Consider the following 27,808-nt stretch of genomic DNA (forward strand, 5'->3'; position numbering starts at 1 on the left):
GCGTGATGCCCAAACCTATGCTCTCAACTGCTCAGCTTATACTGCTGTTGGTTGGCTTCCAAGGAGGGTGGCAGTGGTTCACAAAGTCAGCGGAACAGCTTAAACATTCTTTTGCCCTGAATATGCCAGAATTGTGGAGTTCCTTCTCTAATGGGCTTGTGTTCCAAAACCCGGGGTGTGGACCCAGAGAGTAGAGACACACTCTTCGTTTTCCATAGTTGCTCCAGAGTAACTCTGCCTGGTTAGTCAACCCCCAAGGGTTGACGTGACTTGCCAAAGAAGATAGCCGTGATCCTTCCTATCGTTGCATTCAGCCGTTACCGTGGAGTTTCTCCTGGGTCCCCCCTGGAACAGGTTACAGGTGATCAGAAGCAGTCCCTCTGGGCGGAACTACAAGGCCAAACAGCCAAAGCAAAGGAAAGAAGATGCAGTCTCTGGTGAAGAGCAACGGAGAGAAGCTAAAAGCACAGATCCTGGATATAGAAAGTGAATACCCTCCAATCCTCCCATCACCGCCATTATTGTTATGACTAATAACAGATCAGTTGGAGGAGTCAGAAAAGGTCTGTTTCTCTCTCTTCCTTTTCCCCTAGGCTGCAGTGAGTATTGCTCGCCCTGCTTCTGTCCAAACCCCGCTGCGTCTGATTCTCTCCGGTCCTCATCCCCTGGCCTCGTTGCCCACTTTTCTTCTTCCGCCGCTAGTCCACTTTCTCCTCTTCCATAGGCCAGCCGTTGGTCTCCTCTTCCAATAAACATGGCAGCACAGAGCACGTAGTGTACTGAACTGCCACAGACAGAGGCCAAACAAGAACCGGACACGTATTGACCTCACCTCTGGTGAGCAAGCCCCATGTTTCCTTTTTATTTTATATATATCCATATATATATATATATATATATATATATTTTAAAATTGCAGTATAGTTGATTTACAGTGTTGTGTTAATTTCTGCTGTATAGCCAAGTGATTCAGCTATACATTATATATATATATATATATATACACACACACACACACACACACATATATATACATATATATTCTTTTTCTTTACATTCTTTTCCATTATGGTTTATTATAGGATATTGAATATAGTTCTCTGTGCTATGCAGTAGGACCTCGTTGTTTATCCATCCTATATATAAAAGCTTACATCTGCTAATCCCAGCCTCCCACTCCATCCCTTCCCCACCCCCTCCCCCTTGGCAACCACGAGTCTGTTTTCTACATCCGAGATTCTGTTTCTGTTTCATACATAGGTTCCTTTGTGCCCTACTTTAGATTCCACATATAAGTGATATCATATGGTATTTGTCTTTCTCTTCCTGACTTACTTCACTTAGTATGATAATCTCTAGTTGCATCCATGACGCTGCAAATGGCATTATTTCATTCTTTTTTATGGCTGAGTAGTATTCTATTGTATATATGTACCACCTCTTCTTTATCCATTCGTCTGCTGATGGAAATTTAGGTTGTTTCCATGTCTTGGCTATTGTAAATAGTGTTGCTATGAACATAGGGGTGCATGTATCTTTTTTCATTATAGTTTTGATTATATATGCCCAGGAGTGGGATTGCTGGATCACGTGGTAATTCTATTTTTGGTTTTCTGAGGAACCTCCATACTGTTCTCCATAGTGGCTGCACCAACTTACATTCCCACCAACAGTGTAGGAGGGTGCCCTTTTCTCCACACCCTCTTCAGCATTTGTTATTTGTAGACTTTTTAATGATGGCCATTCTGACTGGTGTGAGGTGGTACCTCACTGTAGTTTTGATTTGCATTTCTCTTACAATTAGTGATGTTGAGCATCTTTTCATGAGGCTCTCGGCCATCTGTATGTCTTCTTTGGAGAAATGTCTACTTAGGTCTTCTGCCCATTTTTGGATTGGGTTGTTTGTTTTGTTGTTGTTGAGCTGTATGAAGCTCCATGTTTCCTTAATTCTCAAAAAGGAAACCATTGAACAAAATATAAGCCAACAAAAGTAAGCTATCATCATGACAATTCTAACATGTTCCATGTTAGGATTCCATGAAGTATGGTTGCCTCATGAGGCGTACTTCAGAAAAGAGGTTAGCTGTTTAAAATATGTATTAGTACGCATCCAACACCATGGAGAGGAAGGTTGGTTGGTTTCTACAGGACCAGTTCCACTTATTCAGAAAAATTCCTATAGTAGAAAATTTACTCATTAATTCATATTACCTTATTGTGACTATCACTTGGGAGAAAAAAGGAGTAGCAGATGCTGTTGATGCCCCACTCATATCGCCTTGACATCTCCCATGTCCATCCATGCTGCCCAACTTCCAGCTGCCAGCACCTGCCACTCTTTGCCTGAATCCTCTGTCTGGACACTGGAGCCCTGTCTGCCCTCTGCCCTCCCAGAAGCAGCCCTCACCCAATGGCCGATGGAGTTACTGGATGAATATCCCCACTCCCTTGCCTCAGGAGTAGAATAAATCTGAGGCCTGTTCTATCAGGAAGTTGCCCTTAGTGATCCTTGTCATCGATGCAAATTTTACTGGCTTTCTTTCCTTCCCTGCTTTTTACACTTCTACTTGTTACTGGTATTTCCAGGGATTTTCTGCCAAGTAAATACTTGGCATTTAAACCGTTTTCTCAGCGTCACTTCTGGAAGAACAAAAACCAAGAAAATTTGCCTGACCCACTGCTTACTAAGCAGCCTTTTGATGTGTAGTAGAGTTACATTAATGGCTAATTCCTGGTAGGACGTTCTTGGGAGGTAATCTGTCCTGGTCATATGTGAGTCTTATCTGGCTGATGAGTGACTCTTGGAAATACTGTTGGTGTAAGTCAATCTTCTAGAACAGGGATTGGCAAACTACAACCTGTGTGTCAAATCTGACCAGCCAGCTAGTTTTATAAGTAAAGTTTTATTGGGACTGCAGCGACACCCATTCATTTACATATTCTTTGTGGCTTTCACACTACAGTAACAGAGTTGGATAGCTGTGACTAAGACCATAGGTCTGTAAATTCTGAAATATTTACGCCTTAGAGAAAAAGCCTGCTGATCCCTCATGTAGAACTGTTCACATTTGGGTTCACTGAGAAAAAGCAAGCCATGTATTTGTAAAGACGAGGGTCAGAACTTGGACCAGTGGCTTCTCACCAAATGGCAGCAGCTCAGCCTGAAATCCAGACTGATCACCACCCTCTCAGTTTGTCCCAGTGTTTGGTTATAGCATGTCCAGAATCATGTCTTGAGAATTCTAGAGTAAAAATGAGCAGGAGGGCATGGGCTAGAAAGGAGTATTGAGAAAGTGTCTTTGATTTGATTTTACTTTTTTGTTTTGTACAAAGATAAAACCATTTTTATGTTATGTATTTTTTCACATCTTTATTGGAGTATAATTGCTTTACAACGTTGTGTTAGTTTCTGCTGTACAACAGGGTGAATCAGCTATATGTATACATATATCCCCATATCCCCTCCTTCTTGAGCCTCCCTCCCACCCTCCCTATCCCACCCCTCTAGGTGGTCACAAAGCACCGAGCTGATCTCCCTGTGCTATGCAGCAGCTTCCCACGAGCCATCCATTTTACATTTGGTAGTGTATATATGTCCATGCTATTCTCTCACTTCGTCCCAGCTTCCCCTTCCTCTGCTGTGTCCTCAAGTCCATTCTCTACGGCTGCATCTTTATTCCTGCCCTGCCACTAGGTTCATCAGTACCGTTGTTTTAGATTCCATATATATGCTTTAGCGTATGGTATTTGTTTTTCTCTTTCTGACTTACTTCACTCTGTATGACAGACTCTAGATCCGTCCACCTCACTACAAATTAACTCAATTTCGTTTCTTTTTATGGCTGAGTAATATTCCATTGTATACATGTGCCACATCTTCTTTATCCATTCATCTGTCGATGGACATTTAGGTTGCTTCCATGTCCTGGCCATTGTAAATAGTGCTGCAGTGAACATTGTGGTCCATATCTCTTTTTGAATTATGGTTTTCTCAGGGTATATGCCCAGTAGTGGCATTGCTGGGTCATACGGTAGTTCTATTTTTACTTTTTTAAGGAACCTCCATACTGTTCTCCATAGTGGCTGTATCAATTTTCATTCCCACCAACAGTGCAGAAGGGTTCCCCTTTCTCCACACCCTCTCCAGCATTTATTGTTTCGTAGATTTTTTGGTGATGGCCATTCTGACGGGTGTGAGGTGATACCTCATTGTGGTTTTGATTTGCATTTCTCTAATGATTAGTGATGTTGAGCATCTTTTCATGTGTTTGCTGACAATTTCTATGCCTTCTTTGGAGAAATGTCTGTTTAGGTTTTCCACCCATTTTTGGATTGGGTTGTTTGTGTTTTTGATATTGAGCTGCTTGTGTATTTTGGAGATTAATCTTTTGTCAGTTGCTTCATTTGCAAATATAGAAAGTGTCTTTTCAAATGTGGTTCATCCGCACACTTGAAAATTTCTCTCCAAAAAACGTTCTTTCTTGATTGACATGGTGCTTGCTTATCATCCCATTGTGCTATACCCTCTTGGATCTTAGAGGCTCAGCATTAATTATTAACCAATTTGAAACTGGTTAATGGAGGTCCTCTGTATGTGATCCTACGCTGTGGATGCCCTGATTCTAGCTAGCTTGAGCTCCTTCTGCATAGAGACACTTTCTGTTCTTTCTTGTCAACCGTCTAACCCCCAACAATTGATCAAACAGTATTCTATATATAATAAATGCTCAGTAAACTGTGTCTCATGTCCATCACACACAGAGTCCTACCCTTGAGCCAACATGGTAATAAAACTGGAATCATATGCCAAATATGAAGTAATTGTGCATAACGGGTGAGCGATAAGGAATATAGGTTGGAAATATGCGAACACAGTGGGTGAAATCCTTCGTCCTGGCCATCCAGGCTTATGTTCAGACATTCGAATGGAACAAATTGCTAAGTCACAAAATTTTAAACCTGAGCCCTTCCTGAGTAGGTAATAATGAAACTAGAAAAGAAAGAATAAATCTGACCCCTTTGGGAAATTAACCAGATTGCATAAACTTTATGTCTTGTTATGAGATCCTTTTGGCCAGAGACTAATTACTAAAAACTTGTTTTTGCTCTATCATCCACAATCTAGTAGGGGGATAAAATAGGTACGCCAATAACGACCTTTAGAAAGACATTTAGAAACGACGTTGGAAAGAATAGCCTAGCACTACATTTATTGTCTCGTCTCTCTCACTTCTATGCATTTTTTAAACCACTGTGATCTGGCCTTTATGTTCAGTTAGGTTCAGCTTACCATTTTTTTTAAAGTTCCTATTACATGTATGCTAGTGCTTAAGGAGAGGGGAAAAGACCCCACATACTCCCTGCCGTCAAGGATTCTATAGCCTATTAAGGAATGTGTATAATGTGCATGTGTATAAAAAAATTGTCATACAGAGTGGTAAGTGTGATTGAAAGAAATGAAGTAGGAGTTGTATTGCCTGTGTTTAAGGGTGGATTTTAGGTTGAGTTTTCTGGAAACAGAGCCCGAGACAGGGGTTTATTGAAGGAGTATACTCAGGGGAAAACTGTACACAAGTAAGGGAAGCCGAATAGGGCAGGAGAAGGAATCAAGCAAGGATGTGATCTTAGGCAAAATCTAACCTTGGCTTGACACAAGACAGATTCTGGAGCACAAATCTCACTGCAGAGACAGGGCCAAGTGTTCAGGTTCTTTTGCCTCTATCATTGGCCGTCCCAGTTAGCCAGGGGCACTCCTGAGAACATCACAGACGTAAGCTGTCAGCTGCAGCACGCACAAGCAGCTGGGGGTTTGGCTGTCCTGGCTGGTCAAATTGATCTGGGCAGAGCACCAATAGCATCTACAAAAGGAGGGTTAGAAAAAACTAGATGATATGTTTATCCCTTTGGACAGCTCAACATCTGAGCACCCTTCCTGTTTGGTGAAAAATGTCAAGGCTGGAAACACTCCCATTTACCATTGCAACAAAAAGAATAAACCTAGGAATGAACCTACCTAGAGGAGGTAAAAGACCTGTACTCAGCAAACTATAAGACACTGATGAAAGAAATCAAAGATGACACAAACAGATGGAGAGATATACCATGTTCTTGGATCGGAAGAATCAATATTGTGAAAATGACTATATTACCCAAAGCAATCTACAGATTCAGTGCCATCCCTATCCAATTACCAGTGGCATTTTTTTACAGAACTAGACCAAATAATCTTAAAATCTGTATGGAGACACAAAAGACCCCGAAGAGCCAAAGCAGTCTTCAGGGAAAAAAACGGAGCTGCAGGAATCAGACTCCCTGACTTCAGACTATACTACAAAGCTACAGTAATCAAGACAATATGGTACTGGCACAGAAACAGAAATATAGACCAGTGGAACAGGATAGAAAGCCCAGAGATAAACCCATGCACCTATGGTCAACTAATCTGTGACAAAGAAGGCAAGAATATAAAATGGAGGAAAGACAGCCTCTTCAATAAGTGGTGCTGGGAAAACTGGACAGCTACATGTAAAAGAATGAAATCAGAACACTCCCTAACACCATACACAAAAATAAAGTCCAAATGGATTAAAGACCTAGATGTAAGGCCAGACACTCTAAAACTCCTAGAGGAAAACATAGGCAGAACCCTGTATGATATAAATCACAGCAGGATCCTTTTTGACCCACCTCCTAGAGAAATGGAAATAAAAACAAAACTAAACAAATGGGACCTAATGAAACTTCAAAGCTTTTGCACAGCAAAGGAAACCATAAACAAGACGAAAAGACAACCCTCATAATGGGAGAAAATATTTGCAAACGAAGCAACTGACAATGGGTTAATCTCTAAAGTATACAAGCAGCTCATGCAGCTCAATATCAAAAAAACAACCCTATCCAAAACTGGGCAGAAGACCTAACTAGACATTTCTCCAAGGAAGATATCCAGATTGGCAACAAAGACATGAAAGGATGCTCAACATCACTAATCATTAGAGAAATGCAAATCAGAACTACAACGAGGTATCACCTCACACGGGTCAGAATGGCCATCATCAAAAGTCAACAATAATAAATGCTGGAGAGGGTGTGGAGAAAAGGGAACCCTCCTACTCTGTTGGTGGGAATGTAAATTGGTACAGCCACTATGGAGAACAGTATGGAGGTTCCTTAAAAAACTAAAAATAGAACTACCATATGACCGGCAATCCCACTACTGGGCATATACCCTGAGAAAACCATAATTCAGAAAGAGTCACGGGCTTCCCTGGTGGCGCAGTGGTTGAGAGTCTGCCTGCCAATGCAGGGGACACGGGTTCGTGTTCCGGTCCAGAGGATCCCACATGCCGCAGATCGGCTGGGCCCGTGAGCCATGGCAGCTGGGGCTGTGCGTCCGGAGCCTGTGCTCCGCAACGGGAGAGGCCACAACAGTGAGAGGCCTGTGTACCGCAAAAAAAAAAAACAAAAAAAAGAGTCATGTACCACAATATTCATTGCAGCTCTATTTACAATAGCCAGGACATGGAAGCAACCTAAATGTCCATCGACAGATGAATGGATAAAGAAGATGTGGCACATATATACAATGGAATATTACTCAGCCATAAAAAGAAACGAAATTGAGTTATTTGTAGTGAGGTGGTTGGACCTAGAGTCTGTCATACAGAGTGAACTAAGTCAGAAAGAGAAAAACAAATACTGTATGCTAACACATATATATGGAATCTTAAAAAGAAAAATGGTTCTGAAGAACCTAGGGGCAGGACAGCAATAAAGACGCAGATGTAGAGAATGGACTTGAGGACATGGGGAGGGGGAAGGGCAAGTTGGGACGAAGTGAGAGAGTGGCATGGACATATATACACTACCAAATGTAAAATAGGTAGCTAGTGGGAAGCAGCCACATAGCACAGAGAGATCACCTTCGTGCTTTGTGTCCACCTAGGGGGGTGGGATAGAGAAGGTGGGAGTGAAGGAGACACAAGAGGGAAGAGATATGGGGATATATGTATACGTATAACTGATTCACTTTGTTATAAAGCAGACACTAACACACCACTGTAAAGCAATTATACTCCAATAAAGATGTTAAAAAAGAAAAAAAGAGGGAGGGGATATGGGGATATATGTATACGTATAGCTGGTTCACTTTGTTATGCAGCGGCAATTAACACAACAACGTAAAGCAATTATAGTCCAATACAGATGTTAAAAAAAAGAAAAAAGAAAACAAGGCTCTGCTCCATATGATGCTTCCCATTTTCTGAGCAAAGTTCTAGGGCTTCCCCATCGGCTACCAGACATCCTTCTAAAATGCCTTTTCTGTTTTGATGAGCCAGGGTCCCATTTTGTAGTTTGCCACCAAGAACCCTGACAAGTACAGAGATTATGGAAATTGTTAGATCATAGATGATTAGAGCCTGCAAAAGATGGGGGTGTCAGGTAAGAGAAGAGCTAATGGAGAGGAAAGAGATGTTCAGACTGAGTAAGACCAGAAGTCTAGGGTCGACTCTGAAATGTTTTACTTGTGACACTCCCAGAAGGTGTGTCAAATCTAGGGGGAGTTTAGTGAAGGGGCAGTGAGTTCATCTGGGGACTTGGGGAATCTGAGTTTTCTGGCGACATCCAGAAGGAGATGTTTCACAGATGGCTGTGCAAGTGTCATAGTCAAGGGAAGCGTCTGGGAGTGGGGGCAGAGAGAGAGAGAGAGAGAGAATAAGATTGGCCCATGGATGTGGCTGAATTGGAGGGGAAATATATATTGAACAAGGGTTGAAGAGGCCAACAGCAGAATGCAGGAGGATGGTTCGCTTTATATAGTTCTCTATAGATAAACCTTAGGTAAACCACGAAAGGACAAGGAAGGTAAGAAAAGAAGGACACTGTTAAGAACTGCGGAATGATCAAGCAGAGCAAGTGCTGAAAAGGACTTTTGTGATGTGAATTAGTAAGCCAGTGATTACTTTTGAGAGAGGAGTTTTGGGAGAGTTCCCTAAAGGGGAAAACTCTCTCCCTCCTCCTGTGTCACGTAAATCCACTGCCTCTCCCCTGTCTCCTCTGGGTCTTCTCTCATTAACTGTATCCCAGTCCACTCCTGAATTTGTAACCTTTCCCACTCTGTTGGCTCCTCTGCAGTAAATGAACATAACTAAAATACCCTTTCCACTCTTCTCCACTCGTAGAACTCCAGTTCCTCTCTGAAGACTCCGTGTTACCTCCACAGCGGATGTTGCCTTCGACCCAGGTAAGATCCAGACTCTACCCTTTCCTCTCCTGCACTCACACGGCACCTTGTAAGCCCCCTCTTTTAGCTCTTACTCAGATAGATGGGTGGTATCTCTCTGTGTGTGCATCTTTTCCACCACGCTTGTGAGCAGGAACTGTGCCCTAGTCATATTATATTCCTAGTGCCAAGCATAGCGCAGAAAACTTCCAAGAATCCAGGATAATTTGTTGAAAGAATTTGGCTAAAAATTCTTGGCTATTTTAATTGGGCCATTTGGCTAAAAATGTCAAAAGCTGCATGAATGCTCCCTCCTAGAATGTTTTCTTTTAGGTTTGTTTCTTGAATTACGGTTCTAAAACATATTTTAAGGTGGAACTTTTACTTCTCCATCAACTTTATAGAAGAATTAAACTTTGGGGAGAAAAAACAATCATGCCCAGGGAATTAGCGCACAGAAAAAAAAAAGAGAATAGATCTCCTCGTTGCATGTGGCATAGTTAATATCAGATATAACATGTTGTAAACCAAAAGAAATGTTACCAAAAAATAAACGTTAAAATACAGATGAAAGGGAAGGAGTCTATTCCTCCTCAGGCAAGGCAGTCGCTTTGCATATTAATGAAACTTAAATGCCTCACAGTAAGAAAAATGATTGGAATGGATTGCAGTAACTTAAAAATGAGTACACTTTAAACAGCTTCTGTGACGAATATGTGATTATGGAGAATCAAAATGGCTAGTCCCACTCTGATGCTCCCAGAAGAGAGATGACTGCTGGCCCTTAATTAACAAAGCCACATGTGGAGCCCAGGAAACTGAAGACACAAAGAAAGTTGACAGGTTGACGTGCTGAAATTCGCAAAGATGTCAGTCTGGAAGGTGACAACTACAATTCTGGGGAGTGTGAGGGTTAGGGATGTGTATAAAATAGTATAAACATCCAAGCCATTCTAGAATATTCATTGAAAGCAACCCAAAAATGGAAGGAAACGGGAAAAGACAAAGAGCTGCATAAAGACAGGTGAAAAGTTTAAAATATTTGATGGCTTGAGATGACTTCAGGGCTTGCGGCAAATTACTGTAAAACATGGCTTGGCAAAGATTTCCTGTAACGTGTTAGGCTTTGCAGGCCACACGGTCTTTGTTGCAATGGCTGACTCTGCAGTTGTAGTGCTAGTGCGTATGTAGCCACAGACAATGGGTAATTGATTGGGTGCGGCAGTGTTCCAGTAAAACTTTGTTTATCAAAACCCTTTGGGGCCAGATGTGGCTTGCAGTCTGTAGTTTGCCAAGCCGTACTCTAAAAACACCAGTTTGTGACAAAACAGCACATTGCGCAAAAGCCGGTATGTAAATATGTGTGTGTGATCGATAGTTGTTGGTTCAATCATTGTTGTTCGGGTTTTTATTGTGCTTGGTATGTTTTTGTTGTGCTTGGTCCCGTACTTACATGAGGGTATGGCTGAGTGAGTTGGTTAAATCGAGGCATCAGTGTTATTTTCCAGCGTCCCAGGCGATTCCAAGGTGCAGCCACGTGTAACAAATAGGATGCTGAAGAATGCTGCGCAAAATTCAATGTGCATATTATTCGTCACCTGGGGTCTTGTTAAAATGCAGATTCTGATTCGGGAGGTCTGCGGTAGAGCTTGGGATTGTGCATTTCTAACAAGCTGTCAGGTGACACTGACCTGCCGGTCCAGGGACCACATTTTGAGTAGCAAGGTGTGCTTGCACTGGCTTTCAATACCTGGGATGTCGTGGTCCTGCCCCTGAGACTGATGTAATTGGTCCTGGAGGTGGCCTGGGCATTGAGAGCTCTAAAAACTCCCAGGTGGCTCTAAGGTGCAGCAAAGCTTGAGAACGTCTTTGCTAAATCAAGTGCGTGGTGACATACATTTTCGTTATTATGTTATCAGTAGCCCTGTTGCCCGTTCTCCCCTTCCAATCCACCCATTCCTCTCCTTTTCAGGTCCCAACATCCAGAAGATGGGTGGGATCAGGATTAGCTTTTCATCCTTTCAGTCTTTCCCACCTCTGAGGAGTGGACTGTAGTTCAGGATGGAAAGAGGAGGGAGGCTCAGGCAACCTGGGTCGGGGAAGAATAAGCAAAACAATTGTTCTAGGGGCCGACTTAAAGGGGAGGCTGATTGAGACAAATGGGGAATTACCACAGAGGGTTGTCACAGCAAAACTCACCTCCAGGCTTGGGCCTGAGTTTGGGGCACTGAAAACAGCAATCTGCCCTCCCTGAAGCCTGGCAGCAGCTGGCAGCCAAGCAGCTAGGAAGGATTTCTCCTTCTTGATATGCAGAGTGACACAGTTGGTCGAGATGCAAGAGAGCCCCCTAGTGGCAAAGTATAAATGTGAAATCCTTTCATCAACAAATCATAAACACCACAAATGAACTTAGAAGTAACTGAATGAAAATGATGGTAATGATGATAAATGGTGGCTTACAAATATATGTACTATATGTGCCAGGCACTGTTGTAAGTATTTAGAAAATATTAACTCATTTAATCTCAGCAACCCAATGGGGTTGATGCTTTTTAAAAATTTTAGTTGATTTACAATATGTTTCTGGTGTACAGCAGAGTGATTCAGTTATACATATATATTCGTTTTTCTTATTGTTTGTTACAAGATATGGAATATAGTTCCCTGTGCTATACAGGAGGACGTTGTTGTTTATCTGTATTGTATAGAGTAGCTTGAATCTGCTAATCCCAAACTCCTAATTTATACTGCCTCCCCCCTTCACCTTTGGTAACCATAAGTTTGTTTTCTATGTCTGTGAATCTGTTTTTGTTTTGTAAATAAGTTCATTTGTATCATACTTTAGGTTCCATATATAAGTGATATCATATGACATTTGTCTTTCTCTGTCTGACTTAACTTCACTTAGTATGATAATCTCTAGGTCCATCCGTGTTGCTGCAAATGGCATTATTTCATTCTTTTTTTACGGCTGAGTAATAGTCTATAGTATATATATATACACCACATCTTCTTGATCCACTCATCTGTCGATGGCCACTTAGGTTGCTTCCATGTCTTGGCTGTTGTAAATAGTGCTGCTATGAACACTGAGGTGCATGTCTCTTTATGAATTATAGTTTTGTACAGATATATGCCCAGGAGTGGGATTGCTGGATCATGCTGTAGCTCTATTTTTCGTTGTTTAAGAAACCTCCAGACTGTTCTCCACAGTGGCTGCATCAATGTACATTCCCACCAACAGTGTAGGAGTGTTCCCTTTTCTCCACACCCTCTCCAGCCTTTGTTCTTTGTAGATTGTCTGATGATGCCCATTCTAACTGGTGGGAGGTGAGACCTCATTGTCCTTTTGATTTGCATTTCTCTAAGAATTAGTGGTGTTGAGCATCTTTTCATGTGCTTCTTGGCCATCTGTATGTCTTCTTTGGAGAAATGTCTTCTGCTCATTTTTTGATAGGGTTGTTTGTTGTTTTTGTTACTGACTTGTATGAGCTGTTTGTATATTTTGAATATTCAGCCCTTGTCAGTGGCATCATTTGCAAATATTTTCTCCAATGGGGTTGACACTTTTATTATCCCTGTTTTACATCTGAGGAAACTGAGGCGCAGAGAAGTGAAATAACATGCCCAAGTTCCCCCAATTTCGTAAGTGGCTAAACTGGGATTTGAATCGAGTCACCCTGTGGTGAAGGATCCAAGACACCGAACTGCTTCTCCAAAACAGGAGAGTAAGAAGGATCTTCAGTCAATTTATAGCTGTAAACACTGATGAACAGCTGCTCAGCCTGTGCTTCCTCATATCTAGAGGAGAAAAGTTTATATGTATATATATATATATATATATGTATATATATATACACATATATATATATGTATACGTATATGTAGGTATGTATTGAGACTGTATCAGAGAGAGAGCAGGGACCTCAAAGCAGACAGAGAAAGAGTGAAAAAAACAAGTTTGACTAAAAAGAGTAAAGGGGGAAATACCATTCAACACCATTTTCTGGAAACTAAACTCAAAGGACCATAATCCTCATTTTTAAGAAAGTATTGAAGCAGAGTTATAGGGAAATGTAGAAAGAAATTACTCCTTAGCTACACTTGTTCATATTTCAGTAAATGTTAAAACAATCTAGTTAACTCTAAAATGACTCAAGCTACTCATGTGTCTTTGAATATAGGATACGAAGTCTGAAAATTTCTAACTCTGACCCTTGTAAACTATACAGGACACAGAAGAAATTATATGTTTTGAGTATTTTTTCTCAGACCTAGACAGCCTTAGGGTTTACATGGGAACAGATTTCATCTGCTGAAATAGAGAATGGACTGAGAGAGGGGAAGAGTTGTAAAAGGGGAACGGAAAAAAAACCAAAAACCAAACATAGAAAAGCAGGTCTGTCGTTTCCTTGGGAAATCCTTTTACTGGGAAATAATTGTCTTTCTACCTATAGTCAAGAAGACAAGGTAATAGGCTAACGCCTCTCCACGTCTAGAAAGGAGAAACCAGAGACCATGCTGAGATTAAGAACAGGCTGCTTTTGAGATAATCTCTGAGCAGACACAGGTGGCCACAGTCTGGAATGAGGCAATGAATGGTCCAAGCGGGACCAGCGGGCTCTCTAGGTGTTCCAGTGTGTCATCCCATCCTCTGAGTGCTGGCTGCTCTGGGTTTGGGGCCGCCTGTGCCATCATCTCTCTACTTCCTTTCTGGTGAGCTTATCTACTCCGTGACCTCAACCCATCTATGTATATATAGGCTAATATGTCCCATATGTATTTTTCCAAACCTGACATCCCCCCCGAGCTCCAGTTTCATTTTTCTGGCTACCTGCATGACAGTTCCACTTGGGTATCTAATAGGCACCTCAGATTTTACATGACATGCCTTCCCAGCTCCTCGAGTCCCCCTGCAAATACGCCCAGCTTAATAAATAGCACGACCAGCAGCCAGGGTGTTCAGATCCAAACTTGAGCCTAGATTATTTTTGTCCTTTCCCATTCCTCACCTCTGGTCCATATAGCAGATCCTGTAGACTCATCCAGTTCATCTGCAATTTGTCTGCATCTCTTCATTTCCTCTACCAACACGCAGTTCAAGCCACCATTTTCTCTCTGGGCCTGCTACAATGATCTCTTAACTGGCCTTTCAGCTTCAACTCTCCTCATCCTCTACATTCTTCACAGCAGCCAGAGTCAGAGTAACGTGGCTTAACATTCAGAGAGCTTTATTCTACTTGATATTCAATATCACAAAGTGACCTTCAGCCGGGACCTTATATTTTTCAGTCCTTCTTTTGAGGTAATTTGGGGTTTGGGGTACCATGTTACCTTAATGGAAGAAAGAGTACAGTAAAAAAAACCTACATTTGCATGTGTTGTAAGGGCAATATGCATGTCCAGCATGGTGACGAGGGAGTCACCCCTGTGTTTGTGTGCAGGCCAGCCTGAGGCTCAGTTACCATTATCACTTGCTCAGGGTGAGCTTGTCAAAGAGGGACCCTGCCAAGCTGGCTTCTGGGGTCTCCATCTTGCTTCCCAGAATCAACAGACACTAACATTTACATATTTTAGTAAACTCGAAGCTTTCGGGTAAAGTTTTAAGGACGCTTTATTTTAATCCCTGTCCCACCCCATTCCCTTCATTCTTCCTCCAGAAGCCACACTACTGTGATTTTTATACCGCGTTTTTATACTCCTGCTATTCGCAGGCACCCGCATTCAGCAGCGCCTCACCTCACCACCCCTATATACCCACATTGTTTATAAGGGGAAGATGGATTTTGCACTCTCCAGGGCCCCATGGAATGCCTTCTCCCTCCCTCTGTGGAGATCCTGAGCGGCATGTGGGTGGGGCATGGGTGCGTGGAGAGCCTCCTGGATACCTGTTTTAAAAAGTGAGCGATTTGCACACAGGAACCAAGGAGAGACCTTTATTTCTTTAGGACCCAAATAAGTTTATTGGAAGAAGTGGCAAAGCTGGAAGAAAAAAACTTAAGTGAACTTCTTCTGCCAGGGCACTATTGCCATGTGCATGGCAGGCACGGTGACCAGCGCTCTGGTCACCCCGTGGCTCTGGGGAAGTCCAGTCCACGCTCAGTTCTTGTCACTGTCGCCCAGGGTGAGCTTGTCAAAGAGGGACCCTGCCAGGTCGACGTCCGGGGCCCCCATCATGCTCAGGGTGGTGACATGACCCTCCAGCTCGCTGACGAACGCCACCTGCTGGCTGGGGTAGTGAGTTGCCAGGAAGCGGTGCAGGTGGGGGTCGCTCTTGTTGATGGCCAGCTGGTGCAGGTGGAGCAGGCTGTGGTTCATGAGCTTTTCCAGGAACAAGGTGCACTTCATGGCCTTCAGGCCGCTCTTCCAGTTGACACTGACTGGGCTCCTGATGTCCTGGAAGTCGAGGCAGCCCCCGCGCTGGTTCTGCAGGCGCATCAGGCACCGGGCCCGCATGCTGTGCTCGCGGGAGCGGCGCAGGAAGAACCGGGTGAAGTGCTTCAAGGCCACGTCGTCGCGGTCGAGGTAAAGGGCCGTGGCCAGGCACACGAAGGACGCGTGGAACTCCAGGGTGAAATGGCTGTTGACAGCGGCCTCGCACTCGGGGTGGTAGTTCTGGCGCACCTGCGAGGGCGGCGCGAGCAGCAAGGTGGACAGCAAGGGCATCGTGGCGGGCGTGAAGGTGAAGCCGCGGGGCCTGCGGTAGCTGCCTCGGAGCGAAGAGGGCGGCCGCTCTGGGGTGGACCGGAAATGGTGTTCGTTTTGGGTGTCAGGCGGTGGGCTCCTGGTCCTGTTACCGGGAAAGGTCGCGTGGCGTTGGCGGGGCACAAACGCTGCACGCACGTTGCGTCACAGGCTGGGTGAGGCAGGGTGACTTTGACGTACGCACCTGGTATCTATTACGTTTTTAACGTTGCAAAAATATTTCTGTTTCCAAGGGCTTTCTCTTGTCCTCAAGTTGCGCCCTCTTATAGCACCCTGTTCTCATTTTATAAATCCATTGTCTTCCTTAAAATTCTGAGAATATGAATTTGTAAGTTTTGGTAATGTTCTCTTCCGTTTCCTGTATTATAGTTGTTTTCTTCTCCAGAAATAGTTCTGTTTGTTCATCATGATCTTCTCTTTCACTTTCCTCAAGTATCTGGCAACCATTTGTCCATTCGTATTTGGGAGTAAAGGAGTCATGTGATCAGCCAAGGTAACTGGCATGGATCTGATCTACAGTTGGGACGCCATTTCACTAACAGTCTTCTCCTGCGAATGGAGGGGCTCAGTGTGTCAGTTAGGGAGTCTTTTCTATTTGGGGTACATGGTGTGGAGCTTGTAGGTAAGATAGGGACCATCCCAAGTGCCCAAAGCTTGGCATTTTCTGACATTAGAAGACTTTCGTGTATCTCTTCTGTAATAGATCGTGTCGTTCTCTTTTGTTTCTTCCTCTTCTGCTGAGCGGGTCTGCGGTTATCTCGAACCTGTTGTCATATGGGTTCCCTTCCTGAGCCTTTGAATGACACAAGGAGACTATCACCCCATCGCCTGCAGCACCACTGTGCACTGGATCTTGGTAAGAACAAAAAATAAAAATGTACTGTCTTAGGCCAGCAAGACTTGGGATATTTGTGACAGCAGTGAGCCTACCCTGACTAGTTACCCAAAGGAAGTTCTGGCTGACTACGGGTTATAAGCCATTGTAAGCTTATAGCATTTCCTCTTGGTGGAAATGCAGATGCAAAAGTTAAACAGTCTAGATAGAGCCGAATCATCTTGCTCTTCTTTCTTTTGCTAAATCCATCAATAATATGTATCAGTCCTGCTCCCTTTTTCCCTCATGGAGAGTGGAATGAAAAATCCCTCAAAGACCCATGAAGCACAAGGAGTAAGTTTTTCCGTTTCCCTCAGTGCTGGGGAAGAAACCCAGGCTGGTCCTCAGGTGGCCGGCCTTAAGCCGACAACAGGAGGCGTAAGGGGTGGGAGTGGGACTGGCTGACTCCTGAACCAGTCAGCTGTGGTGAGGGAGATGTGGGTCACGTAGGAACGGGGGACGGCCCCGGAACCACATAACCGGAGGATGTGTTTGTGTGGGGCAGCTCCCCCGAAGAGGAGGATACTGGTCCAGAGCTGGCAGCGGAGCTAGGGAGATGGTCCAGGGATTGTACCAGTTAGCCTTCCCGATTGGAGTGTGAGGGCTGTAGGCTGGAGGGAGTCCCAGACCTGTGTGTGTCCTCTCCACCACACAGCACGCCGGGCGCTGAGCACCTCATTCCCTGAGCAGTTGTTCGCCTTTGGAAAAGAGTAGAGAGAGAGAAAGGAGCAACAACAGTGGGCTCAGAAAGGCCTGGAACAACCAGTTTGAGCCATCTGTGGGGGTGGAAAATGGCTTCAGCTCCCAAACGCAGCCTCGGGAGGCCCTGGGGCAGCGCTCTCCACGAAGGGCAGGGTTCGGGAGCCTGGCCGCAGTGAGCACCGGCTAACCAAGGGGACCAGGGTGCCATTCCCAGGGAAAGATTTGATGAGTCCTCACCAGACCCGGTGATTCCCTGCCTTCTCACTAATCCTCGCGATTCTGTGAGGGAGGATTGTTTTTATCATCTCCCACACGAGGAAACTGAAGTCTGCGATATAAACTTCTTGAGCAAGATGATGTGGAACCTGGAGTTAAAGTCAGATCTGACTCTCAGCTACACCCCTGGTGACCTCAGTCAATAAAATGGGGTATACACAGGACACTGTCATGTGGTTTCTTGAGGCCTCTCCCAGGTTTCCATAATGAGAGAACAAAGAGGTGCAGACAAACAGCTGTTCTGCTTCTGTAGCAGCTCAGTTACCCGCCTGCCCTCCTCTCGGCACAGTCCCAACCTTCAGCAAGGCCAGGTTTCCCGTACGCGGCCATACAGGACAGTCTTTTCTTGCTCAGCTTCTACTAGGAAAGAAGTTTAAGTAAATTTTTGAAAATTTGTGGAGGACCACAGTTTGAGATGGAACAAAACTTTTCCTCAGCAGGCCGCCAAGCCCCTGACCATGGCTGGACGAGGGCGTTGAAGTTGGGCATCACTCCTGTCATGTGCCTCCTGGCCAACGCCTCCAGCTGGGTTGTTCTTGATTTACATTCTGCTGGTCTAATTGATAGGTGACATCTCCTCTGAAGTTTGTGATCTCTCATCCTCTTTCAATGGGGGTAATCAATATTTCATCCTAGGGTTAGAACAGAGACTTGGCCTGCCTTTCCACGTAGACTAAAATCAGTTTTCTAGAGAATTATTTAGCACCTCTCTCCCAAACTCCTGTCCCTTGGTCGATTCTCCAAATAACCATTGACACGTGTGTATGCTTCTTCCCAACCAGACTGTACTTGGTGATGTCTTGTGAAGATCACCACCCGTCTCCCTCTCTCCACAGTTTGATGCACGTAAATCCCCCCAAATTGCTTACTGGTTCTGTGTACCTGTTTGGTGTAAGTAAACCACACTTCTCAAATGTGGACGGTAAATCTTCACACCTGAGTTTTTAATCTGGGGTAGGGGTGGGGCTGACATGTCCGAAAACCACCCATGTTCTGCACTTAGTGGCCAGCAATGGACTCAGACCCATTTCTTGGAGAAACGAGTGCAAAGAGCGATGAGGATCATCCCTGGTCCTCCGTGCATTCCTGACCGTTACTTTATGATTGAGAACGTGTTGTTCAAAAATCCAGTACCTCAGTTGTACTTCTTCATGCAGAAGGAGTTCAAATGATTCCTCTGTCACGTGTGGCCAGAGACTGTGATTCTCTTGTGGAGAGTTGTAGTCTAGGTGTGGTCCTGTGGTTACTGACTGCTATCAAAGGATCCATTTGACCCAAGGAGGGGTGAGGAAGAACCCCTCCAGGAGGAAGGTAAACAACAGAAGTCTTGGGGGTGGGCTCAGCCTCTCAGTAGTGATGCTATTGTCCAGAAATGCCTGGGGCACTCACCTGGGCCATACTGCTTGAGGCAGCCCTCACAGACATTTCCCCTTTGGGAGCCAGTATTGTGATTGGACCCCCCCACCCCCACCCCCACCCCGCCACCTTGTGGTTCTTATTATGATTGCAAGACACACTTCAGTAACAGCCATCAGAGAACTTTGAAGAAAAAACATGATTTATTACTCACAGGTCCTGGAGGACACATGGCATGCGTGGAGGCACGCAGCGAGGTCATGGGTAGAAAGAGTACGTGTGCAGGCCTGGGCTTCTTTGACTGGGGTCTAGCACGGGATGCCTAGGGGTTCACAGGTTCAGTCTTTATTGGTGAATTTAAAACATGAGCGGGAATTACAATGCCAGAAGGGACAAACAAGTGGTCAGGTGGTCAGTTCCCTCAGTGGACCAGAGATCTCGGAAACAAAGGAAGCTTCTGGGGCGGGGCCGCCTGACTCTTCCTCTAGTCCTGTAGCCGGCAGTGTGTTTATTCAAGATAGCTGTCTCTGATGTGGGTGCCTAGGCAATGTGAAGCTTAAGGTCAGGCACTTGCATTACAATAAAAAAAAATAAAAAGAAAATACTAACTCAGCTGCTTACAGTAGAATCCCCCCTGTGATGCTGAAGCATCTGAGTTAGTGGTGAGGACGTTAACACCCTTCAGTCGCTTGTAGGCGGGGAGCTGTCTGGTTTGGAGCGCACATTGTGGCCTGCTTCCGTGGGGAAATATGATACAGCGCTGTCCTGCTGTTGGCGGGGGACAAACTCACAGTCTGGCGAGCCTCTTGGTATAGGGTAGGGTCAGCCAGCAAGGACCTAGCAAGTTCTGCAAAATCATATCATAGTAGGTCATCCCCCGATGCCATCAGGGCAATGCGTTTACTCTACTGTTTCTGGGAAGTCTTAGTCTCCGTGGCAGTGTTCCGCAATATAAACTTTACCTTTTTGAGCTTAACTTTCTACGTATGTAGTAATGTATATCTTCGAAGGTTAACTGAATCACAGGGAGATTGTCATTGAAGGCTGTTTTCCCTAAGCAAGTGGGCAGCTGCCCATCCAAAACATATAATAAATACAGAGGCACATTGTAAATCAAACTGAAATAGGGCAGCCTAGTGTAGTGGCTAAAAGGATGGATTCTGGAGCCTGATGCCTTGGTTTCAAATCCAAGCTTTATCATTTAACAGATGTGTGGCTTCAGGCAACTTATTTCATCTTGTGGCTCCAGTCTTCTCATTTATAAAGTGGGAATAATGATAGTACATACCTCAAAAGCTTGGTGTGAGGATTAAATGAATTAATACGCTATAACACTTAGCACAGTGCCTGGCACATACTAGGTGTTCAAGAAGGCTATCTCCTCTTATTATTGATACAAGTGTTGTTAACACTACTACTAATAAATAAATAAGTAAAGATGATAGATGTAGAGATTGAGATAAAGGATGATACCTTGGTCTCTAGCTTCAGCAACTGGTTCTGTAGTGGTACCATTTATTGAGATGGAGAAAACCGGGAGAGGAGTAGACTTGGGCATAAGTTTGGGGAATGGCAAAGTTTAGTTTTTGATGTAAATGTGAGGTGCCTGTGGAATATGAATATAAAAGTTTCAAATAGGCAGTTTTTCTACAGGTCTGGGGTTCACAGAATTATGGACCAGGGATATACTTTTGAGAGTAGTCAATATACTGTATTTTTAAGATTATGACACTGGATGACATAACCTAGAGAGAGAATTTAGAAAGAGAAGGAATGAGGGTGTCCAGGATCAGTCTCTGGGGGTATGGCTAATGAAGAACCAGTGAAGGAGATGAAGAGGTATGGCAAAAATAAAAGAAGGAAACCTACCTTTTACGTAGGTTTCAAGAAGGAGGGCATTGTCAACTGTATAAAGTGAGGGCAGAAATATCCATTGAATTGGACCCTTCTGAGAAGTTTGGTTATGAAGAAGCATAGACTAATGAGGATGATAGCTGGATGTGTCATCAAGGAAGGATCTCTTTTTTAAAATATTGAAAATTGTAGCACATGTTCATATGTCAGCAGAGGTGATCTGTTAGAGAAGGAGCGATCAAGGAAGAGAAAACAGGAGGAGATAGAATCCAGAGCATAAATGGAGGGGTTGGCCTTTGACAGCGGCAAGAACACTGCCTTTATTTCTATGAGATAAAGCGCATAGCACAATGCTTGACATATAGTAACTGCTCAGTAATTAGTAGCTGTTATGCTTGTTGTTTTTGTTGTAAGCTCAAGAGCCATGCTGACTTGGACATGGAAAAGGCAGTTTGAGTATGCTCAGAGCCCAAGCCTTAGTGGAAGGAAAGCCTGGGCAAGGAGTTGGCATTTAGGGTGTGCTATTCTAAACAAAGACCCAAGAAATGTGAATTTTGAGATATAAATGCATTTGGCTAGGCTGCCCCACCTAACGTAGCCGTATTTTGTATATCAGGGGAGGGTACGAGGCATCTCTGATTATGACATGGACGAAAGACAAGGTACTTTTATTTTATCAAGTATACTTCAAAGACGTGGCTCTGAGAAATGGGCAGATTGAGCTCCATTGAGATTCACTGATCAGCATCTCTCATAGTGCGTGTTGTCCCTGTGACACATGTAATTAAGGAGAAAGTGTTCCCATCCATTATATGTACCTCAGCAAAATGTGCTTCCATATGATGACATTAAGCAGTAAGTGCTTTGTGATTTATGCTGTTTCTATGATGTCATTGTCTGTGCTCTCACTACAATAAGCTGAAGGCGTTTTAGCTATTATTCCTTTAGAGACAAGTACCTTTTGTTAAGGGCCGATTTTTCCCAGCATCCTGAAATGCCTTCTGCCTAATCATCTCTGAGCATAAATGCAAGCTTTGTGATTTTTCAAAAATGCTTCAGAATTTCCTATAAATGTGTGCTTTTTAATTCTTTCCTCTAGTGGTCTTTGTGCAACCAATAGAAGTCTAAATGTTTGATTGTTTTTTTCACCCTGTGTTTTTTAGATTAAAAAAAGAGTTTGATTGGCATTAGATAGGAAAGATAGAATACGCTTTAAAACTTTCAAACTGTTCTTTGAGATCAGTATTAGAGAGAGAGGCTCTTTCAACAACTATCTGTCGTCCTGGTTAAAGTGTGTAAGAAGCTACCTGGCCAGGAAATGGGCTGCATTGGTTTTGAACCTGCCTTGTTATTGGTACCATCTGTCTGTTCTCCTAAATACTGAGCCTGGCCCTTTGGTTTCTGTGAATTTCCAGATTCCTGCATATTTGCCTTAGTGTCTAGGATTTAGGCCTTTCTAGTTCCCATATCTTTGCTTGGTCTGGCCTGTCATGCTTTGTCCTGTGTGTTTTCAGACATGTGTGTGCTTGCCTGGTGTAATTCACTAAGTTTTCTCAAATGCTCAATCAGGTATGCCTTCTGACTTTTGATTCCCGGGACTGATCTCTGTCCTGGAGTACCAGCTTTTTACCCTGGCCTCCATGTTATACTGTAACTCCCAGCACCGGCATTGAGAGCTGAATAAATCACTGATCTGACCCAGTACAGCATTTCTGATTTTCATAGCAGTAGTCGTAGAATGTAAAGGATGCTGTGCTTGACGTTTGAATCTCTGGGGTTAAACTCTGGCACTGCCAGAAACTCACTAAGTGTCTATGAGCAAATAGCTTAGCTTCTCTGAATTCAGTCTCTTCTTTTGTAAAATAGGGATAATTTTTGCTTCATTCACTTTTATGAGGATAAAATGAGAAATAAGATATCATATGTTGCAAAAAAACCCTAACATGATAACTAGCACATGTCTGTTAAATCTGATATTTTCATACACAATTGTGTGTCATTAAGTAGTTTCTTTTTACAGGCAAGTACTTTGTTTTCAGAGCAAATACTAGCCCATAAGTAAAAAGTATCAGTGACAAAAGTTTCCTGCTTAAAAGTCAGAAAGATATTACCACACAAGTTCATTTTAACAATGATCCCAAGTTTCCCAATTAATTTATCTTCAATTCTTATGTATTCTGATCACCAATTGCATTATGTCCCTTCTGAAAACAATTCATAGGACAACTTGTAAATTTCTTGCAGAGAAAGTGGATATTCAGAACTGAACAAAAACATGACAGTGATCATAAGAACAAATATTTGTGTATTTGGTGGGGAAGCTTTTTGTTATCCAAGAAATCATTTGAACTTTTGTCCATTTATAAGATGGGATTTGCTTCTTATGTTCAATGTGCCATTCACTAAAACAGCAACATAACATGCCATTTTAATCTATATATTTTTGGTGAAGTCATGCTCTTGAAATACAACTTCATGTGATTACAATGATTGCTGTCACATTATCTAACCATAAAGAAGATGAGAAAGTAAATCAGCTCTTTTCGAGTACTTGGTGCATAGAGAGATATTCAATATACAGCATTCTGTTCAAAGTTCAGGGAGGCAAATATCATTATTCCTGATTTACGGATGTGAAAACTGAAGCTCAGAGAATTTGAGTAACCTATGTTTATACAGCTAGTTCAGAGTGTAGCTGAGATTCGAACTCATGTCTTCTTTATTCCAGTTCCATGTGTCCTTTTCACTACTTGAGGTAAACTACTACTGTCTCCTGATGCCAGAATGGTAGGGAAGACCCCCTGTACTTGGAGCTGTTCAACGGTTAATCCGATTCCTGGCAGTGAACACATACAACTGAGTGTGAAAGGATAGGTTAGTAAGGGAACAGAGAACAGGCAAAGGCTGAATAGCTCACATTCAGAGGCCGGTTGTATTCAGCTAATTCATAAACACTGCACATTGGACCTGCAGGTATATAAAACTCAATGATTACAACCTCCCGTCTTCAAAAAAGGGAAGGTCAGTGTAGAGGAAGTATATCATATGTGGAATGAATCTGTAAATCATTTTGGTGTCACGTCATTCCCGTTACTGTCTTACTAGGGGATGGCAGCAGTGTTTTTTACTCAATGTGTGCATGTGTGCAATTGTTTTCACTGGGAAATAAATCAGCGGTGCTATAGTCTTATGACCCTAAGAGAAGTGTATAGGTTTGTAATGCATCTATCACGCATCCTACAGATAATTTTGCCCAGGGCAATTCAGCCATCAGTTTCATTCTTGTTGTTAACATATACGACATCCATAATGTTATAGTGTAGATCAGGTTTCATATTTCAGCTCTTCCATTTTTGTTTAAGTGTCCATGATCAATTACCTAATGTCTCTGAATCTCAATTCCTTCTATGAAATAGGGCTAAGACTACCTTATAGATGTATAATAAAGAGGAAATGAGGAAAAATAGATGGACATATTCCCTTATATTCTGTTCAAATGTTACATGGAGATGAATGAAAGCCAGTTCCATTGCTGTTCATGACAACACTCTTGTAGTAGCTTAAGTTCCACTAGCTCTGCACTGCTCATGGAAGCTATTATGTGTGTATGTGTGTGTTTTGTTTCCACATCTAGACTGCTTTGCTCTTGAGGACAGGGCAAGTGTCTAATAACATTTTTGTATCTCTAGAGCCTTTCATAAGTATTTAATACATGGCGGTTGCTCATAATGATTACAAAGTGTGTGCCTACAACAGCAGTGTTCAGATCGCCTTTCTTTGTTGTCCACATTCCATTCCATAAACCACCAAAGCTGATGCAGAGATGGAGCTCCTTTAGGCCTGCTCATTCATTCATTCATTCGTTCATTTATTTATGTATTTATTTATTTATTTCCATAGCTCTTTGCAGTGACTATCCTAGAAAAGTTATATCGTTATATTTTGAAGATATATTATTTTGAAGATAATTATTAAAATTTTAAACTATTTTTACTAGGTATTTTTTCTGCAATTAATGAAAGCTATAGGTGGGAGTGACTTTCATTATGTCATGTGGTTTGACTAATAGCCTTTTACTGCAAGAGTAGTTTATTGAAGACATTTTTTTCCAAAGATGGAAATTCCTATTTAAATAGCTAAAATTAAAGATTCTTAGTAAACACGGTATTTTAAAACTAGCTAACTAACAATTATCAAGTAGTAATTATGTGTCAGATTCTATACTAAGTCCTCTGTGCACATTAAATTATTTAATCCTGATAATACCTCTGTGAGGTAGAATATTGCTGTGATCCACATTTTACAGATAAAGAAACTAAGGCACAGAGAGGTTAAGTAACTTGCCCAAGCTCACACAGCTAACATGGGCAGAGATTCACACATAGGTGATCCAATTCCAGAATCTGCTCCTAGTTTCAAAATTATGCTGCCTCTTACTATACCTTGGTACTAGGTTTTTAAATGAAATGAACTCTGGCTGTCATTATCATCGATGCTGAAACATTATGCATTTATTCCAGTTCTTGGTCTCAGTCATAGACCTTAATTAGGATTTTTCCTTTATAATTTGCTTTGCTTCTCTTAGCTGGGAATCCAAAACTTTTGTTTTGTTTTGTTTTTCCCAACTTTGCATCAGAATCCATTGCAGGGATGTGGAATGTTCTCATCACAAGAAAAAACTGTGAATATGTGTGGTGACAGATGTTAACTGGGCTTAACTACGGTGATCACTTTGCAGTATATACAAATATCGAGTTATTATCTTGTACACCTGAAACTAATATAATGTTATGCTAATGATACCTCAATAAAAAAGTTTATTGCAGTTACCTTTCTTCATGGGCTGCCTAATTAAAATATTCCACTTTGACAGTTCCTATATTTTAAAGATATGTTTATAAATATACTTATATATTTATCCATCCACATTTTCTGATATTCTTTTGCTATTCTGCCTATGTGAAATTGAAGCTCACAGGTGTCTGTCTCATGGAAACTTGACATTGACATGCAGTTAGATATGCAGTCAAAAGAGAGCAATTTTAAATTGTTTTCTTCAAGAGTATCTCTTTGCCTGTCTGCCTGTATAGGAATCTGTCTGTTGTGTTCAGTGTTATTTGGCATTTCTATACAATGCGTTAGCCTTTTATAGCCTTGGCTACATACTGCTTTAGAAACGCACTTGTCATATGAATTTAAAAACCAACAGATATGTATGCCTCCCAGACAAAAGATATTTTGAGGATACATGTAAAGCATTTTCATCATAACGTTTGAGTGAGTCCTTTGGTTTCCAGACACTAAAACATTAAACATGTCTGTTCAACTCCAGTTGCCTTTTATTAATCATTATGATGTTTTCAAAAATATTATTTAAAGGTAGCTAATATCTGATTTTAGGTTCCACATATAAGTGATATCATATGACATTTGTCTTTCTCTGTCTGACTTAACTTCACTTAGTATGATAATCTCTAGGTCCATCCGTGTTGCTGCAAATGGCATTATTTCATTCTTTTTTATGGGTAATAGTCCATTGTATACATATATACCACATCTTCTTGATCCACTCATCTGTTGATGGCCACTTAGGTTGCTTCCATGTCTTGGCTGTTCTAAATAGTGCTGCTATGAACACTGGGGTGCATGTATCTTTACGAATTATAGTTTTGTACAGATATATGCCCAGGAGTGGGATTGCTGGATCATGCTGTAGCTCTATTTTTCGTTTTTTAAGAAACCTCCAGACTGTTCTCCACAGTGGCTGCATCAATGTACATTCCCACCAACAGTGTAGGAGTGTTCCCTTTTCTCCACACCCTCTCCAGCCTTTGTTCTTTGTAGATTGTCTGATGATGCCCATTCTAACTGATGGGAGGTGAGACCTCATTGTAGTTTTGATTTGCATTTCTCTAAGAATTAGTGATGTTGAGCATCTTTTCATGTGCTTCTTGGCCATCTGTATGTCTTCTTTGGAGAAATGTCTTCTGCCCATTTTTTGATAGGGTTGTTTGTTGTTTTTGTTACTGACTTGTATGAGCTGTTTGTATATTTTGAATATTAAGCCCTTGTCAGTCGCATCATTTGCAAATATTTTCTCCAATGGGGTTGACACTTTTATTATCCCTGTTTTACATATGAGGAAACTGAGGCGCAGAGAAGTGAAATAACATGCCCAAGTTCCCCCAATTTCGTAAGTGGCGAAACTGGGATTTGATCGAGTCACCCTGTGGTGAAGGATCCAAGACACCGAACTGCTTCTCCAAAACAGGAGAGCAAGAAGGATCTTCAGTCAATTTATAGCTGTAAACACTGATGAACAGCTGCTCAGCCTGTGCTTCCTCATATCTAGAGGAGAACAGTTTATATATATATATATGTATACATATATATATGTGTGTATATATATATATATGTATGTATGTATTGAGACTGTATCAGAGAGAGAGCAGGGACCTCAAAGCAGACAGAGAAAGAGTGAAAAAAACAAGTTTGACTAAAAAGAGTAAAGGGGGAAATACCATTCAACACCATTTTCTGGAAACTAAACTCAAAGGACCATAATCCTCATTTTTAAGAAAGTATTGAAGCAGAGTTATAGGGAAATGTAGAAAGAAATTACTCCTTAGCTACACTTGTTCATATTTCAGTAAATGTTAAAAGCAATCTAGTTAACTCTAAAATGACTCAAGCTACTCATGTGTCTTTGAATATAGGATACGAACTCTGAAAATTTCTAACTCTGACCTTTGTAAACTATACACGACACAGAAGAAATTATATGTTTTGAGTATTTTTTCTCAGACCTAGACAACCTT

General features: G+C 42.4%; 2 protein-coding genes across 2 annotated transcripts in view; one reads left to right on the plus strand and one right to left on the minus strand.

Annotated features, from left to right (window-relative positions):
* PRRG1 (proline rich and Gla domain 1) overlaps positions 1–27,808 on the plus strand; it is a 255,606-nt gene that overhangs the window by 23,740 nt on the left and 204,058 nt on the right. The window contains exon 2 of the mRNA XM_079910184.1: positions 9,183–9,244. The gene's annotated coding sequence lies outside the window, so the exon portion shown is untranslated. The remainder of the gene's footprint in view (positions 1–9,182; positions 9,245–27,808) is intronic.
* Positions 15,323–15,889, minus strand: LOC307180223 (ferritin heavy chain-like; the record flags this gene model as incomplete). Its single annotated transcript, XM_079910332.1, has 1 exon — positions 15,323–15,889. One exon carries the CDS (start codon positions 15,887–15,889, stop codon positions 15,323–15,325), a length of 567 nt encoding a protein of 188 aa, XP_079766458.1.

The sequence above is a fragment of the Stenella coeruleoalba genome, assembly GCF_951394435.1.
Source record: "Stenella coeruleoalba genome assembly, chromosome: X".
NCBI lineage: Eukaryota > Metazoa > Chordata > Mammalia > Artiodactyla > Delphinidae > Stenella > Stenella coeruleoalba.